At 36.3% G+C, this 22149-nt stretch overlaps 1 protein-coding gene across 2 annotated transcripts in view; it reads right to left on the bottom strand.

The window, feature by feature from the left end:
• Nucleotides 1-22149, bottom strand: part of LOC115210515 (kinesin-like protein KIF25) — a 550198-nt gene that overhangs the window by 115791 nt on the left and 412258 nt on the right. For both annotated transcript variants that reach the window (XM_036502198.1, XM_036502199.1), the window contains 2 exons: nt 11730-11926; nt 5892-6011 (listed from right to left, as the gene is read on the bottom strand). In XM_036502198.1, coding sequence (XP_036358091.1) covers nt 5892-6011; nt 11730-11926 — 317 coding nt within the window. The remainder of the gene's footprint in view (nt 1-5891; nt 6012-11729; nt 11927-22149) is intronic.

The raw sequence follows: 22149 nt of genomic DNA, 5'->3' as shown, positions 1-22149 counted from the left end.
TTGCATTCCCAGAATACAGAATGATACCCTTTAGTGAACATATTGAGAAATGTGCAAAGCAACTACTACCACAATTTTTAATCTTTCCATTTTATCAATGTGCTATAGGAACACCAACACAAATTGACTAAACAAGAAAACATTCTTCATTGAAAAATATAAGCCCAAACTTAACCACTCTAACATTCTTATACAGAGAAACTCACCCCATTAAAAAAATTCAAGAAATATTAAGCGATTATCTCCCTTACACCGGAAGAAATCACTTATTACCTCCCCTTACCTGGAACTCTTCTTTACACTTCTTAACGAACGAAATCATAACAATGTTTTGAGAAATTTGAAAAGTTAAACACGAAACCGGTAATTTCTTCAAAAACTATGTCACTGTATGAAAAAAATTTATAACATTCTTCTGACATAATGACTCAAATATATATTTTTTAACCTTTTAAAACAAGCCTTCTGTAGTTTTTTCACTTTTTACTATTTTCTATATATATATATATATATATATATATATATATATAATGTAATCAATAATAATTAGAACAATTATCTCCATTTATTATTATTATTATTGTTATTATTATTATTATTATATATAGTCACTATGCCTGCATGCTCTTTTTAACAGCCACTACTTTACAGAGTGTACTAGGTGCTTTTCTCAGGCCACCAGCATCATTTTTTAATATCTGTATCCAATGCTGCCTTGATTTGGGCAATGTGACAGGATCCAATGTGTCTAAGTGCTGCATTGTGCTCTAATGTCTGCTTTGATATGATCTCTATACCTGTATGTTCTTCCTAATAGCCACTACTTACAGGGGGTGCTTTTGTTGGGTCACCAATGCTAGTGAGGTCATCAAGCAGCTCACATGACTATGAAACCCAAGGATGGGGAGCTATATGCTAGCAGATGAGAATTAAGATGTGTGAGAAGCAGGTGGGAGGGAGCATATGTTTATTGTAGAGGAGCTCCCATTGCTACCTGGATACCTCATTACCCCAATTTTTCTTTTCATGGCAACTCACATTGAGGAGCTGTGAAGGAAAAAATATGGGTGATGAGGTGTCCAGTTGGGACTTCAAGGTATGAGTTGAGCTGAAGTGAGTGAGGACAGAAAAACTAGGAGTGTGAGTTAGTGGGGATTTTGCAAGATTATATGAGAGATTGGCAAGAGATAAGAGAAATTGGAGAGGGGAAGTGGGCAACATCTGTAAAGATTGGGTAGGGGTAGATGTAGAAAACAATGGATAGAGGTTTAAAAGAAGAGAGAGTGAAGGAGTAAGATAGATAGATAGATAGATAGATAGATAGATAGATAGATAGATAGATAGATAGATAGATAGATAGATAGATAGATAGATAGATAGATAGATAGATAGGTAGATAGATAGACAGATAGAGAGGGAGAGAGAGCAGCAACAGGATGGTAAGGATGATGCAGGTGACATGGGGAAGACAAGAGTGAAATGACAAGTGATAATGTAGGCTGCTGGGGAATAAGAGAAAGAGAGGTAAGCATAGTGCATTAGAAAAGATAATTTGGTGGTCCAGTGTGGGGAGGGAGAGGGAAAGGGGAAAGATCAATGTACATGTGTGTGAGAGAGTGTGTGTGTGTTTTACATCTTACACACACACACACACACATTCTGATATACTCATTTATCTGTCCAGTTACTGCATTTTAAGATCAATGACAAAAACTTCCATTGGCCATAAGAAACACAGATGATAAAGATCTTGTCTCATGAAAACTTAACACACAGCATGATCGGAAATTCTTTCACAGGAAGCTTAGATAATTTTGTATGATCAAAACTGACAATAGCGTCTTCATAATTGTCATAGCAATAATGGCAGAGGCTGCAATACTTTTGTTCAGAAAGATAGTAAGGTATGATACTGAAGAATTACATTGGGACTAAAGAACTGAATTGAAAATCATTGTGGCATGTAAGAAATGTGTCTTTGATTTTTGTTTCAAAAATGGTAGAAATAGAATGATATGAAATTTCTTTTGTAAAGATATTGAAAACTTATATCTGGGAGTAAATGTAGGAACGTTACAAAGAAAACATAAATGCAACAAGATTTGATTATAAACATGAAGGTGAATGAAACAAAGAAAGGAAAAATGCAACAAGACTACTTACAGGATTTGAACTCAAAATGTAAAGGGATTTAACTAAACACCACAAAGCAATTTTATCCACTGGTTTACTGATTGTTTGGTCCACTAACTTTAATAGTAATAATAGTAATTAGTTTTTAAACTGATGGAACAGGTTCATGTGTCTGTTGCTTATCATTCCCTCTTATCAACTTATATAAACCATGTTGATTTTCTGATAGTTTAACTAGTGGGATTTGAACACAAAACATCAACATATGAAACTAAATAATGTTAGGTATTCAACCCGATGTTCTATGAATTGAATCATCCATTTAATAATGATGCCTGACTCAAGGGAGTTAAGAGAATCATATTTAATGGACAGATGGACTCAGAATGTAAAGGGATGTAACTAAATACCACAATGCATTATATATAAAGCTCTACTGATTTTGCTTGTCCACAACAATTAACATCAATTATTATCATTATTTTTCATAATCACTTTTAATAACTTCTTTAATAATAATGATTTGTAACATATTGCTTTTAAATTTTGGCACAAGGCCAGCAGTTTTGGGGTGGGCATAAGTTGATTATATCAACTCCAGTGTTCAACTGGTACTTATTTTATCAACCCCTAAAAGAATGAAAGGTAATATTGACCATGGTGGAATTTGAACTCAGGACATAAAGATGGCTGAAATGCTGCTACTAAGTATTTTGCTGAGTGTGTTACTCTTGATATGTAGTTATCATGTTGCACACATATGATTGTGATGCATGTGCTTGGTGCACCCTCATCAGACAAGTAGTCATGTTGGGTATTTTGGGCTTTGTATATTTGTACCCCAAGATCACTTTGATGGCATGCTCTATTCTCTCACTCAATAATAATAATAATAATGATAATGATAATAATACTTTCTTTATTGGACACCAGGTCCAAACACAAAACAAAGGACGATACACAGATGATGGACAGTGGGAGTAAATGTATAAACAGCAAAAAAAAACACAAACACAACAATTAACAAGGATATTGGTGAGGGAAATGTACTTCCTCGATGGCGGAGAGTTCAACCAAGAAGTGACCAAAGAAGCCTCACACACTTTGGACCCCCTAACACCAAAGGCACCTCAGGCAGACACCTCTCTCCTCTATATTCCATCCAGCTTACAGACAGATACTTAGAGTCTCATATGAGCCATTCTTGCCACATTCACCCACCTTTCAACAAACTTATTGGGTGATAGCACCTCCCCCTCCTGCCTCACTTTCCTTTTCAGGTGCAAGCTGAAAAAGTTAATGAGGCCTTGGCCAAAGAGGAAGGTATTCGTCTTCAACTCTTTCAATTGCGTCCACCACACAACCTCTTTCACCATAGCTACCAGACAGACAAAAACTGCCTGTCCTTCCTGGCCAAAGGAAGGAGGTGGGGCAATCTTCATGATGGACTCGGATGATAGCTGGATCTGTCCTACACGAGACAATAACTGTTCCACGAAGCTCCACAAGTCGGACACTGTGTGAACACTGTACAAGAGCATGCAGAACGGTTTCATCACTCCATGTGCATCTCAGACAAGCCTCTCTGACTTGCACACCTATGCCTGTTGGGCTTATCATGAACCGGCAGAGGCCCTGGTAACTCTGCAAGGCCAGGGATTTCTGGAAGTCGTCCTCTCTCTGTGGAAGTGAATTCGTGTTTGTCTGTTTATCTTTTTCTGCATGTTTGTTTTGTTTGTTGATACTTGGTCTTATTCCGGGGATTCAAACTTTTATTGTTCTCTTCCCATGTAGGATGGGTACATTATAAGCTGGTCAGTTTTAAGGACTGAGATTATTACCAAAACTTTGGGCTCTTTGACTGAATTTGACATCTCGGATCTTTTCCTTTTGAACGGCACCTTTCAACACAATTTCTAGTTAACTAAACACTTTTAAATTTCGTATACTGGTAGACTGTGTTTATAAAACATCATTTTTTCTTGGCTTTATCGAGAAAATTCTATAGTTTGTAAGATATTTCGTCTGAAATTTCGAGCATTCCAGCAATTTTAACCAATCGCTGGAGTCCATTTAGGTAAACAACATTCTGTGCTGTATGAATACAAATTCAATGGAATTTGTATCCTTGTGGTACCAGTGCCGGTGGCACATAAGAAAGCCATCCGAACGTGGCCGTAGCCAGTACCGCATCGACTGGCCTCCGTGCTGTGGGCACGTAACAAACACCATCCGATCGTGGCCGTTCGCCATCCTCGTCTGGCACCTGTGTCGGTGGCACATAAAAAACACCATCCGATCGTGGCCGTCTGCCAGCCTCGTCTGGCACCTGTGTCGGTGGCACATAAAAAACACCATCCGAGCGTGGCCGTTTGCCAGCCTCGTCTGGCACCTGTGTCGGTGGCACATTAAAAACACCATCCGAGCGTGGCCGTCTGCCAGCCTTGTCTGGCACCTGTGTCGGTGGCACATAAAATCACCCACTACACTCTCGGAGTGGTTGGCGTTAGGAAGGGCATCCAGCTGTAGAAACACTGCCAGATCTGACTGGCCTGGTGCAGCCTTTGGGCTTGCCAGACCCCAGTTGAACCGTCCAACCCATGCTAGCATGGAAAGCGGACGTTAAACGATGATGATGATGATGATGATGATTCTACCAGTATACGAAGTTTAAAAGTGTTTAGTTGACTAGAAATTATATTACAAAGTGCTGTTCAAAAGGAAAAGATCCGACATCTCTCAGACTGATCTCAATGCCATCTCCTTATGAAGGTGGAAGGGTTCTGCTCTTCAAGACTGCACCTAGATGCACTTATACTTTACTGTCCTCTTCTCAATTTCTGCCTCCACTTCAATTGAGATTGCAAGGTTTGCCCAGGTTTTTATCTCTTTTTATGAGTTTGTGGGCCATGGCTAACATCTCATAGTACTTTTGTTGGCATTTCACAGCTGCTGCTGCAAAAGTACTTGTTCTGCTATCACTGTTGAGGGTGGTGATGGGATCATTCACGTTGTCATAGCTATTGTTACTTCTAAATACACCCCTCCCCTCCGTTGCTTGTGTTGACGTTGGTATTGGTTGTATTCTCGATGTTTTTGTTGTTATTCATTTGGTTATTGTTTTCTGTTAAGCTTCCCTACTCCATGTTGCTGTAGCTGATGTTGTCTGTGTTGATATCAGTTATCATGGTATTTTCCACATTATTTCTGTTTGGGGAGTTGGCAGTTACATGTGTGTTGTCTATACGACTATTGAGTGAGTGTGTGTACTCCATTGTGTCATTTTTCTCTGTCATAATACTTCTTTGGTCTTTGTGGTTAATTTTATTGCTGTCCATAGAGCCTGTGGTTCGTTTGGATTCATTATCAGTTTTGTCCTCATAATTGTTACTTGTGTCAGTGAAAATTATATTTTCATGACGTTTCCTGCTATCACAAACTGGTTTATTTTGCATTAGAAAGTAATGCCTCTCCACGCTTGCGAATGGGTAAATATTTCACAAATAACAATTTCAAATACTTATATTTGGGCACAAGGCCCAAATATTATTCAGTTCTTTTTCTGGGGGCAAAGATTATAGTCTTATGCTCCCTTTTAAATAATAATATCAATGAAAACAGTAGTTTTGATATACCTGTCAAGCTTCCACCTATGTTCTAGCCTTCCAATTGAAAGTATAACAATAGTAATAATACTGATGATGATGATGATGATGATGATGATGATGATGATTTCAAAAATACATTGTTCTACTCACCAACACATTCACTTCCAGCCAAATCTACAAGCTGCAGTTTAGTTTTAATAACACTGGGGTTGGGTGAAGAAACATTTGGTGGGGTGGTTCTACCCCTTTCTTTACTCAGGGGTAAATTTGCTGCAAATTAAAACAAAGTCATAGAAAATAATAAGACGCTTGACAAAAAAAAATATATATATATATATGTGTGTGTGTGTGTGTATCAAGTAGCTAGCATGTAAAATACCGATTGAAGTAAAAATTAATACAAAGTATTTAATTTTATAAATGCAATTATAAAATTATAAGGGCAACTACCAAGTAATGCGACATGCTAGAAGATGCCAAATGGCTCTAAAACTACTTTTATAATTATATTTATAAAAATAAATACTTTGTATATATATATATATATATATATATACACACACACATATATATATTCTGAATTGCAAAAGAAACGCAATATTTTCAAATGTCATTTTTATATGGTAAATTCTGAAAAGTTATTTCAAGTATGTAAGTATAAATATTCTAAGACATGCTGGTTTATGGACGAGACCCAAATTGCAGGTAACCTTTAAAATTTATTTGAATTGAGACACCAAAATACAGCTGTGTTGAATGCCGTAGGTGGTAGTCACAAACAATTGTCATAGAAACCAACATGCACATGCATCTCACGGAGGTTATGAGTATAAAAATCAACTTGAACCATGTTCCTAGCATACATAATTTGGATGCTTCAGGTATTAACCAATTGTCAACAATGCAGAGAGAACAAGCTATTGGCTGATTGCAAGCAGAGCAGTGTGCCCTGGTTGTTGCAAAAGCATACAATGTCCATATCAGCACCACCTATTGCTTGCAACAGTGCTACAACAATACCAACAGCACTGCAGACCATGCCCGCAGAGGGCCCCTCTGGGTGACCATGCCCAGGTAGGACCACTTTATCCACCTGCAACACCTCCATGATCACTTCAGACCAGCCAGTGTGACAGCTTGCAAGACCATAGGCACTGGACAGCAACTCATCAGCAACGACACAGTACAACGTTGCCCAGCCACTAGCAACCTGCATTGCCATTGTTCTGCTCAAAGGCCTGTCCTCATCACCCACCACTATCAGGCCCAACTTCAGTGGGCTACACAGCACCGATATTGGCAGCATCAACAATGCAGATCTGACGAGAGCCAGTACTGCATTTCCACCTCAGATGCAGGCAGAATTAGGGTGTGGCATAGGAGGGGTGAACACTACAGAGATGCATGTGTCATGGAGAGAGACACATGGGGTGGTCAAAGCATCATGGTTTGGGGTGATATAGGCCTGAATCAGAGAATTGGGTCCCATGTGTTCCAAAATATTGGTGCAGGCAAAGGGAATGGCATCACAGTGCAGTGCTACATTGACCAGATCCTAAGACCTCACATCATGCCCTTCCTTGTGCATCACCATAGCCACATCAAATCTAAGTAGAGACTTCAAACTTGAAATCTTCAAAGCCACAGTCGAACCAATTCTACTATATGGCTCAGAAACCTGGACGTTATCAAAGAAGCTTGAGAGGCAGTTGGATGGAACCTACACTCGCCTCCTTATGGGAGCTCAAAATCTCTCGTGGAAGTGTCATCCAACCAAAATGCAAATATATGGGAAACTACCACCTGTGTCATCTCTTGTGAAAGGTAGGAGAGTCCAGTTTGCTGGACATTGTTGTAGAGCTGAAAACGAGACAATTTCTACTCTTCTCCTCTGGAAGCCATCTACTCGCAATACCAGAGGGCGCACACTCTCCTACCCTGATGTAATCTCCAGGGATACAGGCATCCAGCAACAGGACCTCCGTAATGCCATGATGGACCGTGAAGTCTGGCGTAGCATGGTAAATTCCATTGTCTCGACCATGGTCGAACGATGATGATGATAGCCACATGTTTCAGCAGGACAATTCTCCCTCCCACATGTCCAGGATCACCATGGACTTCCTGCATCAGCACAACATCAGAACCATGCCATGACTGGCTCTCAGCCCAGATTTAAACCCAACTGAACATCTGCAGGATGAAATCCAGAGATGGCTGAGCCAGGTGATACCAAGGTTAACAACTCATGAGGAACTGGAGGCAGCTTTCCTCAGGGTGTGGGCACAAGTGTCAATGGTTTTTGCAAACTGCCTCATGCACTCCGTATACCGATAGTGTATGGCTGTTTCAAACACCCAGGGAGGGTATACACAGTATTGAACATGTTACGCCCTTCAGTCTCGATGTGCTGGATCCACCCACTACCAGAACACATGGCAACAACCCATAAACTGTGGTTAAAGTGCATTCAAGAAATTGACTTTATCAGATTTATCAAAATTTATCTCTGACATGAAATTAAAACATATTTCACAGTCACACATGTCTCGTGTTTCTTTTTGCTGTTCAGTGTACACACACACACACACACATGTAAAAATAATTAACGTAGACAGCAGTTTAGCAATATGTTGCCAAAAAGGAAAACTATAATTGTCATTAAATATAACTGAGGGTGTTTGAACATCTACAATGCCAGAAATCAGAGCTAAAGTGCCCTAATGCTGCAGTCAAAACACGTAACAGTATACATACATACTGACATCGATCATAATTGCCTGAAAGCAGCAGTCGAAATATCCCTATACTAACTAGACAGTTTCAACTTTACACCAGTAGGGTCGGCTCAACTTGGCTGATTTTGGACAAAACTGTCATCAGTATATGTTACCACATCATAGAAATCTATGGATGATTTAACGAATCGTTAATGTGTATACAAATAACTAATGCAGGCAGGGGTTTAGCAAAGTGTTACCAAAAAGGAAAACTATAATTGTCATGAAATATGACTGAGGGTGTCAGAACATAACAATGCTAGAAATAAGAGCTAAAGTGCTCTAATGCTGCAGTCAAAGCACATAATTGTATGCATACATACTGACAGTGACCATAATCATCCGTAATATATAGAGATCGTCATTTAACATCCATGTTCCTTGCTGGCATTGGTGGACAGTTTGACAAAATCTGAATGTCTCCAAGGAATGCATGCAGTTCCAGTGTCTAACTTGGCATAGTTTTTATAGCTAGATACCCTTCCTAATGGCAACCAATTTATGGTGTAGCCTAGGTGTTTTTTTTTTTTGTGCCACCTACACTACTGAGTTCACCATGTGGTTCATGAGACTGTGAGCACTGGGGGAATTGGTGTGTGGTCGTCTCCATGCTAGGGACAAAGAAATTATGAGAGAAGGAGGAAGAACAGGTTCTTTCTGAGGGATCTGCATAGCTCCTCGCATTTAGTAGAGGGAAAAGGAGGAGGAAAAAAAGAGAAAGGGAAAAAGGTCAGTAGAAATTGCAAGAGATAGACAATGAAAATAAGGTGTCTTGGTGGGCCCTAAAAGGCACAAAGTGAGTAGAAGTGGATGGGTGAGTGGTTTGCAAGATTGGAAAAGTGAATGAGGGGTTGGAGACTGACTGCTAAAAACAGGTAGGATTGAAGGGTGAATGATATAAAACTATGAACTGGGGAGATAGAGAGATGCAGTCTTCCACATCCCTCTGTCTCCCCAGTGAGTAACAGAAGTAGTAAATATGATGCAGTCGCTGGTGGTGGGGGAGGGCAGAGAGAAACATTATGTGTATGTATGTACATCTTTTTTATCTTTTCATTTCTTTTTCTTTCTTTCAGTCATTAGACTGTGGTCATGCTGGGGCACTGCCTTGAAGAAGTTTTAGCTGAATGAATCGACCCCAATACTTATTATGTTTTGCAAGGCCTGGTACTTATTCCATCAGTCTCTTTTGCCAAACTGCTAAGCTATGGGTAAGTAAACACACCAACACTGGTTGTCAAGCACACATACACACACACACATACACACTTCAAAAATAGGTTAAAGGTGATATATTATTGTGGTGGGTACCATGTTTTCTCTCAACGCAGTTTCAGATGCTGGCTAACCACATCGGTTCATATATAATATATGAGCTAACAACGAGTTGTCAAGCACTGGTAACTTCTCTAGGGTAATTCTGTGTGTCTTGTTCAAGATTGCATATGTTCCGTAGAGTAATTAATAACATTAATAATCATAAAGAGAATGGAGATTTTTCACATCCATAAATTTTATTTAACAGTTATTTTCTCTGGAGAATGTGCTGTAAATAACTGTTAAAATAAAATTTATGGATGTGAAAAATCTCCATTCTCCCTATCATGATTAATGTTATATATAGATATACATATACATATACATATATATATTGGTAAAAACGGTAAGATAACAAAAGAAACTCAGAGTTTTATCTTGACTATTGAGTAAATGTAACATATTATTTTATATATATATATATATATATATATATATATATATATATATACACACACACATATATATACTTATATATATATATATACATATACATATATATATAATATATATATATATATATATTATATATATATATATATATATGATGGACTTTTTTCAGTTTCACTCACAAGCCTTTGGTCATCCTGAGGTTATATTAGAAGACACTTTCCCAACATGTCACACAGTAGGACTGAACCCAAAACCATGTAATTAGGAAGCAAGCTTCTTGCCACACAACCACACCTGTGCCTATATAAAGAAATGGCTGGATAGATTGATAAATTGATAGATAGATAGATAGATAGATAGATAGATAGATAGATAGATAGATAGATAGATAGATAGATAGATAGATAGATAGATAGATAGATAGATAGATAGATAGATAGATAGATAGATAGATAGATAGGCTTACAAACATTCTATCCATAAGAATTGTTGGACCCAGGGCTAGGAATGAAGACACTTATTCCAACTGTCATGTGATTAGCTAATCCTGTTTGGTATTCACCAGTTTACATATGTCCATAACTATCTATATCACTCTGACTCTCTCTTTATCTCTCTCCATATATATATATATATATATATATATATATATGACTGTATATTCACAGACTGCTACATGGACATGCATATGTATGTACCTATTTACAAACTCACACATTTATATATATGTCTCTGTGTGCATGAGTGTGTGTGTGTGTGTGTGTGTGTGTGTACATACATATATATACATATGTCTGTGTGTGTGCATGTGTGTATACATATATATATATATATATATGTATGTATGTGTATATATATATATATATGTTTGTATATATATATATATATATATGTATGTATGTGTATATATATATATATATGTTTGTATATATATATATATATATATATATATATAGATATATATATATATATATATATGTATGTATGTATGTATGTATGTATGTATGTATATGTAAAGGTGGTGCTCCAGTCAAATAATTGAAACAAATAAAAGAATATAAGTATATATACACAGAGAAATAGAAAGAGAGCAATAGATAGACAGATGAATAAACATAAAAACATAGTTGTAAATTGGTGAATGGCAAACAAGGTTATCCAAGCAATGTGCTATTAATAAAAGAAATACTCTTATATTAAGTGGAACATGTGATGATGTAAATATTATTGCAAAAATGCTTTTGGTCAAGGTTGAATTTGTGTAAACATCAAAATACATAAGATTCCCTAGCAGCACTGATAGACTTTTCAAAACAGATTGGATTTTTGGTTCCGGTTGAATAAGAACTTACTGAAGCAAGACATATTGAAGTAATATTTAGGTTTTATGATGATATGATAGGATAAGCGGATTTTTATCGTTCCGTGTGGTTAGTGGGGAGAGGGGGTGAAACAATAAATCAGTGTTGACTATAAACTGGATTACATGTATACTTACAGCTGATTGCTGAACTCGACCAATCAGATGTTGCAGGATCTGTATGCCAAGCACGTGTGGTGTCGTTAGTAGTAATCAACAATGTTACAACTAAGTGAGATCGACTGGAGTGTTCATGTACAAGAGTGGCACTCTCCCGACGTGTGCGTAAACCATGGACTACACAGGACATCACAGATTTGACCGATGCTACTTGCCTGGAAAATGAAGGAAGCGAATTTATATATATATAAATATATATAAATATATATATATATATATATATATATATATATATATATATATATTATATATATATATATATATATATATATATATATATATATATATATAGAAAACAAAGTTATTTTATCCCACATGAGTAGAATATAGGAAACATAGATGTTGACAATGCACTGAGAATAGTTAAAATATTTTTTAATATATTTAAAGCTTAAATGGTTTAACAATTTACACTGATTTTCAAAATTCATTGTAAACTGTGAAACCGGTTAAAGCTTTAAATATATTAATAAAAGATATTTTAACTATTCTCAGTGCATTGTCAACTTCTACCTTTCCTATATATATATAGTCAGTAAATCAGTAAAGTTCCCTCTCTGTTAGGGTCTGAAGAGATGCTGTAAAGCTAAGTGCTTTATGGACGTGAGACTCTGTGTAACCCCATAGAGCAGCCATAACTACCTTCATCTAATTATATGTGTGTGTGTGTGTGTGTGTGTGTGTGCGTGTTTGTGTGTGGGTGTGTGTGTGAATGTTTGCATACAAATATATGTGCATGTGTATATACACACATGTGCATGTGTGGTAAGAAGCTTGCTTTCCAACCACATGGTTCTGGGTTCAGTTACACTGCATGGCACATTGGGCAAGCGTCTTCAATTTTACCCTCAAGTCAACCAAAGGCTTGTGAATGGATTTGGTAGATGGAAACTGAAAGAAGCCAATCATGTGTGTGTGTGTCTCCCACCACTACAAATAATTAAATGTAGCACTTGTAGTTTAAAGCAGTGTTCATATATAACTCTTTTCTCACACTCCTGATGAGCTAGCAATAACCAGGCAAAACTAGTTGCATTGTTCTTTGATTCATTCTGGCTAAATGTGTCTTTAATATTTACATGTTTCAGGCATTTGACTGTGGTCATGCTAGCTCTTATATTGTCGGTCTCTTTTGCTGAACCTCTAAGTTATGAGGACTCAAACAGCTGTCAAGCAATGTTGGAAAACAGAGACACAAGCAAACACACATACACACACATGCGTGCATGCATGCACACACATGCACAAACACGTACACAAACACACATATACACACACATATACAACAGGCTTCTTTCAGTTTCCATCTACAAAATCCATTCACAAGGCCTCATCAGCCCAAGGCTATAGTTGTGGGACTGAATCCAGAATCATGCGGCTGAGACTTGTACCTATATGTATGTTTATCAAATTTATATACAAAATTATCCATAAACATATTGTCTCAAAGCTTTATATACAAATACAACAGAGGTTTGAGATATATAAATAAGTCCAAGGTCTCTGTATGTTTCATATCTGGAAATGCAGCTGAAAAGTTTTTTTATGGAAGAACATCATTTGCGATGAATACCAATATCACTTCTTAACATGACCACCACCAATGATGCACACGGGAAAGGCACCAGTGTAGTTTCAGTTGTTACTGTCAGAATGCAAAGGGCCACGGGGTGTTCTGACATGCTAATAATTCTTCTAATTCACCACTGTAATACACACACACACACACACACACACATCTATCAATCTACCTATCTACCTATCTAACTATCTATCTGTTTATCCATCCATCTGTCCATCTTTATCTATCTATCTATCTGTCTGTCTGTCTGTCTACTATATATATATGAGTATGCGTGTGTATACATACATTCGTACATATATACATAAGTACATATATATATATACATACATATATGCATACATGCATGCATACATACATGCATACATACATACATACAAACTTATATACATACATACTGCCAGGAACATACAAATAAATACTAAAGACAGGTAGTAGATATCAATAAAATAAATTAACAAAATGCCTTATCACTAACAAACGATATATAAAATTCTTTTGAGGATAAAAGTATTAAACAGATATAAAATAATGATAGCATCTACATTTTTATCATTTTTTTATCTATATATTTATATTTTATTTATTGTATTATTTACTAATTTATTTGTATAGTTTTAAAGAACATTTCAAATGTAACATCTCTGAGAACAGAAAACAAAATGTTCAGGTTTTATGTTTCTATGAACAGAACAGACAGAAACAGTTTAAAGTACTGGAAGACATCAAAGAAAATATACCCGTCCTAAATCTAAAAAAAAACTCTGTAGTTAACAAGTAGTTAATTAATTTTATCAAAATTACACAAAAGAATTTGACTCAGATTAGTTTACACTTTTAATTAGCTCTAAACTTCTAATCTTACTTTAGAGGTAAGATATGTATATATGTATGCATACTGGTATTCATATACATAAGTATGTATGCATGTATGCAACGTATGTATGTATTTATGTATGCATGTATGCATACTGGAATGTATGTATGCATGTGTGCATGCATGTATATACAAATGTATCTATGTATGTTGGTTTGTAAGTGTATTTGCATGTATATTTATATGTAATTGTATATGAGTATATAGGCAAAGAATATAAACATTGTTGTAAAAACTGAAAGACCAGCACTTTTCAAATGAAGTCTCTCTTGCTATTTGCTCTGTAGCAAGCTACAGATACTTCCTTGTGACTATTGTCTTCAAGAATGTAAGCAAACCAGTGATTGGCTTATTGGAAACCTACAACTAAAGTTGCTTTTGTTTACTTTGTATCTTCCAATTGTTTTAGTTGTTTCACTCATTAGACTGCAGCCATACTGGAGCACCATCTTGAAGAATTTTAGTACTATTTACTATTTAATTTAAAATATCAATAATATTAATATGCTAACTTTTTGTTTTTGTATGTACCTGTGGTGTGTGTCACACTTACTTCAAAGGAAGAGGTAAAAGGTTGAAGGGAGAGGTAGAAGTAAAAGAGAAGTAAATGGTGTAAAGCAGAGGAGGTATAGTTGAAGTGAGTGGCAAAACGAAAGAGAGGGGAGGGACAGAAGCAAAGGAAATAAAGTTGAAGTGAGAGGCGAAGTGGCAGAGAGGAAGAAGTAACAAGGAGTGAGAAAGAGAGAGAGGAGAATGAGAGCAATGAGAGGTAAGAGAAATATAATGCAAAAGGTGGCAAGTTGGCAGAAACATTAGCACGCCAGGCAAAATGCTTAGCGATATTTCGTCTGTAATTACATTCTGAGTTCAAATTCCACAGAGGTTGTCTTTACTTTTCATCCTTTTGGGGTCGATAAATTAAGTACCAATTACACACTGGGGTCGATGTAATTGACTCAATCCCTTTTGCTGTTCTTGTTCGTCCCCTCTATGCTTAGCCCCTTATGGGCAATAAAGAAATAAAAAATATAATGCATTAAATGCAGGAGGATGGAGGCAAGGAGACATAGAGGAGGAAGTGGAAAAGAGAGAGATTTAGAGAGTTAGATTGAGTAAAGGAAGGGAGAGGATAGAAAATAATAGTGAAAGAGAATGGAACCATTCTCATACAGAAAACACTGGAAAACTTTTAAATTTTGACGACATATGGTAAAGCCATCGAAAATATGGAAATTGCAAAAAAGAAATGTTGCTTATCTATCTATCTGTCTGACAGTTATTCTGTCTGTTTGCCTCTTTCTCTCTCTAATGCACACACTCTTTCTCTTCATTTGTCTGTCTCTCTCTCAGGAAATAGCTATGGATGTTACTGTTACTTTTCTGCAGTCGAAGGGAGAGTCAAAAAGAAAAAGAGAAATAAAAAGTGTTAATTAGAGGAGATAAAGTTGAAATGAGTGACAGAATGAAAGAGACAGAGAAAGAGTGAGAGAGTGAGTGGTGACTGAAAAGAAGGTGGCGTTTGTTTTGTGTTTTTAAATGTTTATCAGTATTTTCAGAGTAGACAGATACATAACTACAGCAAATATTGGATGTTACATTTACTTTCCTACAATATAATTAATTACCGCATTCTGTATACTGGGTCCTCAGCCAATATTGGATATTTTACTTTTTTACACTATAATTTGATGCTACTTTTAAAGATGCTTACATGTTTTGTATTTCGTAGAATTTCCCAGAGTCCTGCTTATACATAATTATTCACTGGTTATTAAACAAAGTCACTATTTACAGATGCTTACAATTTTTGTTTTCCCTGAAGTTTTCACAGGTCCAGCTAGTATTAATGAATATATATCACCGGTACTTTTTTTTTTTCAATCCCACAAAAATGAAAGACAAAGAGAAACATAGCAAGATTTGAACTTGAAACATGAGGCAACATCACTAAATATCAACAAAAGGCATTTATTCTAACACTGCCTCTCCACCAATTCCTTCATCTAATATATTCAAATGATATGGATAACAGCAAATTCTAAGACTGAAGCTTGTCATTTTTGGGTTTTTTTTGTATTTTTTTTGTGTATGTATTATGTCTGAATAATGAGGTCTGAGCATCAGATGACATGTCTTGGCAAACAAACATTTAGCTTTTTCCCTTCTCCATCCTACAAAATAGATATCAGATAAACTGTCAGTTGAACATTGCCAGGTCATTTGGCTCTAGAATTTCCTCTGAGATATGTTAAAAGTGTGTTTATAGACAAGATATAATGAAAAAAATTTTGCCATGTATATTTGTGGCTTCACACAGAAACTAAATGCTGAGTCTAAAAGTGCACAATGATAAAACTTCAATAAATTCAATCAACAATATTCATTGAAATTTTTATATTTTTGAATTATTTTGTTTTATACTATTTGAGTTATTAAGTCAACATTAATTCACAATCTCATATTACATACATACACACACACTCACTCATGTGTGTGAGTGTGTGTGTGTATAGTGAAAAACAGATAATGATGCAAATAACTAAACATGTTTTGAATTGATATAGAGAATATACATACATATATATATATATTACATATAAAATTAAGAGGAATGACCACCAAAGTGGACCCCTAATATGCTAAAGATAGACGTCAAGTCACATTACCATGAAGAGCGTGTTCTCAAGAAAAATTTCAGCAAAACACCAGAATGTAAAATGAGCAAGTCAAATGAAAATATACGAAATAAAAAAATGATTACCTATGTACCAATGGTTTCGCTTGTTAATATTTACGAATGTAAATATCTGCAAGCTCATCATCATAGTCTGTCACTTACAGAACACAATTTCCAGAACTATACACACAACACTCACCCGAAAGAGAGTATGTACAAAGTTCTGCAAATTATATTTGGGGGTATTTTTCAAATGTCTTCATTTTGGCGCGATTCAGATGAGCATTCATGTATAAGTATATAGGTATATATTCATATATTTGCAGAAGAGATTTACATGGAATAGAAAAGATACGGAAAACTAAGGAGAGAGGGCATGATATTTCAGATCCAACAGCTGTTTTTGAGGGTTCAGAATTATATAATAGCTGTAAAGTTGGCAGATGGAGTGTGCAAAAAGTTAAAGATATGCAACCAGTAGTGTATGCATATAAGCCTTACTGTAAATTCAGACTCTGTCTTTAGGGTGGAGAGATTGGTTAGATGTAAGTACATTTGGGAGGAAAAGCTGAAATAAGCACATTGTTTGTATATATAGCAGCAGGAATAGTTGTGTGGTAAGAAGCTCGTTTCTCAACCACATGTTCTGGGTTCAGTCCCACTACACAACACCTCAGGCAAGTATCTTCTTCTATAGCCTTGGGTTGACCAAAGCCTTGTGAGTGGATTTGGTAGATGGAAACTGAAAGAAGCCTATCATATATATATATGCATCTATTTATGTGAATGTGTCTTTGTGTCTGTATTTGTCTCCCACCATAGCCTGTCAATAGATGTTGATGTGTTTATGTCCCTGTAATTTAAAGGTTCAACAAAACAGATCAATAGAATAAGTACTAGGCTTACAAAGAATAAGTCCTGGGGTCGATTTCTTTAACTAAAGAACCCTTTAAGATGGTACTCCAGCATGGCTGCAGTCAAATGATTAGAAAAAAAGTAAAAGAATAAAGAATGCGTTTGTGTGTGAGTTGGTGTCTCCTTGCCTTAGAAGAGTTGTAAATGAGTATCACTGTCATGCATGTTCAATCCTTCATTCCCAATCCTCTGTGGAAAAATGTCTGGCCAAGCAAATATTACTTTACTTGGAAATAGGTGATGGTTGACAAAATGAAAGGTATAGAAAATCATTGTCATAGAAAATAACAAATTCCGTCCAACTCATACAAGCATGGAAAAGTGCAACTTCTCCACACTGTAGATATGATATCTTATTATTGACTTGGATTCTACTACCTTCTATCACTCTTGTTTTACCCTTATTATCTTTGGTTCTTAAGAAATGTCTTTTTCTTTTTTGCATTCATCACTTCAGCTTGTAGGTTGTGTCTTCCTCCCTTTTTGTTGCCTCTATTTTTGTTACAACCATATTTTCTGACTTTTCTTCCTATGCATAGCTAATGTGCTATAGTGTTCTGGGGCTCAGTAGTTTCTAGGTGAGTTCTGAGATTTTGATCCAGATATATATGGATTTATATATCTTACATGTATTATATCTTTCCTTTACACATGCTTCATATTTATCTTTTATATGCTTTCTAACTTTTAATATTTTCATTTTGTTTCATTTAACAATTCTGTTTGTGCATTTTCAAGCAGTGTTGAAACTATTTTTAGACAGGTAATACCATCAAATGAAATGGTATTGTGTCAGGTATTGAAACCATGATGATACCTTAATCAGCTGAAGATGTCATGAATATATTAGAGTTTATAAAGGAGGTATTTGAATTAGAAATTAGTTACATATGTGGGTGTGGTGTTTGAGGTTAGTGTATTTTACTAACATATGTTGAGTATATATATATATATATATATATAAATAGGTACAAGCATGGCTGTGTGATTAAGAAGTTCACTTCATAATCATGTTATTTCATGTTCAGTCCCACAGTATAGAAACTTAGGCAGCTATCTTCTATTGTAACTTCAGACTGACCAAAACTTTGTGAGCGAATTTGGTTGACAGAAGCTGAGAGAAGTTTGTCATGTGTGTGTGTGTGTGTTCATGCATGTGCGTGTGAGTGTGCGTGTGTGTGTGTGTGTTTACCCAACTTAACATGAATATCTTGCTAATACTGCACTATTAGCCTTGAGAGATCCTCTCATATAGGCACTTGGTGCATAAAAGCACACACAGATTGTAGCAAATGATAATTGTTTGTCATGGGCACCAGAACGTCCCTATCACATGATTTCATTGTTCTGGAAATTATCAGTTGGAGGCATCCAGTCACTGCATGCCATACGTAAAAGAACAAACGTAAGTAACGTAAGTACAAGGGTAGATTTGTTCAACTAGGCCCTTCAAGGCAGTGCCTCAGCATGACTGCAGTCCATATATATATATATATATAAAATCAAATTCGATGACTGGCATCTGTGCTAGTGGAGCACTAAGAGCACCATCTGAGCATAATCGCTGCCAGAGCGGCTATCTGGCTTCCGTGCAGGTGGCATGTAAAATACCACCATTCGAGCATGATCATTACCAGCGTCGCCTTACTGGCACGTGAAAAAACATTTGAGCGAGGTCATTGCCAGTGCTGCTTAACTGGCTCCTGTGCAGGTGGCATGTAAAAAAACACCATTTGAGCGTGGCCATTACTAGTAACGCCCGACTGACCCTCGTACCAGTGGCACGTAAAAACACCCACTATACTCTCGGAGTGGTTGGCGTTAGGAAGGGCATTCAGCTGTAAAAACTCTGCCAGATCAAGATTAGAGCCTGGTGCAGCCATCTGGTTTGCCAGTCTTCAGTCAAATCGTCCAACCCATGCTAGCATGGAAAACGGACGTTAAACAATGATGATGATGATGATGATGATTAGTTCAAAATTGTATGGAAAATAAAAGGCAGAGACAGGTGAGGTGAGAGAACAACAAACAAGACCCCATCTGACTATCATCTTATTTCCAACATGAAAACAACATCAGTGATGACAATGTCATAATTGCTGCTGGTGATTTTTTGGCCAACAGAATGAAAGCTTTTTCATCAAAAGGATCCAAGCACTGCAATACCGATGGAAGAAGTGTGGGAATCACAAGGGGGATTATATTGAAAAATAAACATCATTTGTTCACATTCCATGAGAGTATCTTGGTCAGACTATGAACTTTTCAGCTGACATAATCAAATAGTCTTGACAGTTACTTCTGTCACTGACAATGTGGTCTGTTTGTGTGTGAGTGTGTGTGTGTGTGTGTGTGTGTGTGTGTGTGTGTGTGTGTGTGTGTGTGTGTGTGTGTGTGTGTGTGTGTGTGTGAGTGTAATTAGAGAGAGGGGAAGAGAAATTCTAAAGACTGATGTAGCTTATTATTAATAATATATTAAATAATATATTTCCAAGCAATCACAGAAAAATAATGGAACTAAAGCCATAAACCAAATAAAGATTAAATATTAATCAAAGAAGAACATTATCAATCTTGCTAAAGATATATAAATGTCTTTATATTATTGCTTCTAATTATTTCTAATCTGCTCCATATTAATTCTCTTTGCATTAACGAGCTAAGCAATATTTACAGTAGCAAATATAATAACAACAACAATAACAACTATAGACAAAATCACCAATATTTATGAGATAATTATTTTGAAACTGTAGACAATTTTATGGAACTTTTGTTCTAGTTACCCCCACTTCACCTTAACATAGTAGAATAGTCATCTGGAATTGATCTCTTTTCTATTATGTCATGACCCCACGCAACTACCACCCTGCCTTGTATCATAAATCTTATTTATCACACTTTTGCTTCCTCTCTGTCTGTATGTCTGTCTCTCTTTCTACTTAACTACTCACCTATCCACTCATCTCTCTCTGTCTTTAATTGAAATGTATAACATACATGCACACACACGTGCTCACACATGCATATATATACATATATATGTGTGTAGGTATACACACTCACATGCACACACTCACACACACATACACACACAAACACACACACATGATCTAGTACATCTAATGATGCTCTGGGTCTTGTAGTTCCAGTAAGATTGTAATGGAAGTTTTGTTGTCATTGCACCTTTCATTACTCTCATAGAACATCTTAATTCTTAGATAGATGGATAATAGAAAGCCTTAAGAGGTGGAGCAATAATATAGTAGGTCTATGCTGCCTTTAGATGTCATTCTGAGGTTGCATGAATGCTACACCAGAGATATCAGGAAGTGTCATTCCAGGTTATCACCAATAAATGGAGAGGACTCGTAAGAGGAACTTGTCATGCAAATGTTAGACAGTGGTAGTGTAGGGCACTGGCCATAAACTCGTAACAGATGAGCTGTAGACAGAGACTTCACTGTGGGCTAGCTAGTGAGCTGGTCCACAGAGCAGGGACTTCTGACTAGGTGAAAAAGGAGTCTAGGTATTTAAATGGCTGATTGTACTTGCCTTTATTAGTGTAGCTGATTGAAACCTAATAAACACAACACCAACACATTCTTGTTCCTATTATTTCCATGCATAGCTTAGCAAAGCTATAGTAGCTTGTAATAATGTATTACTGATTATTCAGAGTCACAAAAATTGAAGGGTGTGATGCAGCATGCCTTCATCATCATCATGACGACCACCACCATTTAGCATTTATTTTCTATGTTAGCATAGGTTGGATGGTTTGGCAGGAGCTGTTAAGTTTTTGGATGGATGGATGGTATGTCATAGTATCACTTGCCACCCGATCAAACCATTATCCAACAAAAGCATTATATTATTTTAGCAAATTGAAAAATAAAGCTAGGAAAGTTACTCAGATGTTTGTTACATCTCACGAATGGTTTGAAAGATTTAGTAGCCATAACATTTGAGTAAAAGAAGGAGTGATGATATCTTGGATGCATCAGAATTTCTAATGCAATTGAAAAGAAAGAGGAAACTTTAGCTATTATTTGATTATTATTTTGATACCCTATGTGGAATGAATATTGTCTTGAAATTTAACCCTTAGGAGACAACAGGGCCAATCTATCGGGCAAAAAGTTGAATGACAAAGAAGATTGTATTAGTTCATTCAGTTTCCTACAAGAATATGTATAGTTTTATATATGCAAAGTAATTACTTTATTTTTTACAATTTCTTTTGAATAATAAGTGCATGCCCTCTGTAGGGCTTGTGACAAGGGCTCTGTCTCCTTGGTCCTGAAACTCCAAATGAAGCTCAATC

The sequence above is a fragment of the Octopus sinensis genome, linkage group LG4 (assembly GCF_006345805.1).
Source record: "Octopus sinensis linkage group LG4, ASM634580v1, whole genome shotgun sequence".
Classification (NCBI taxonomy): domain Eukaryota; kingdom Metazoa; phylum Mollusca; class Cephalopoda; order Octopoda; family Octopodidae; genus Octopus; species Octopus sinensis.
The sequence above is the reverse complement of the archived record's forward strand: the minus strand, read 5'-3'. Positions and strand labels throughout refer to the sequence as shown.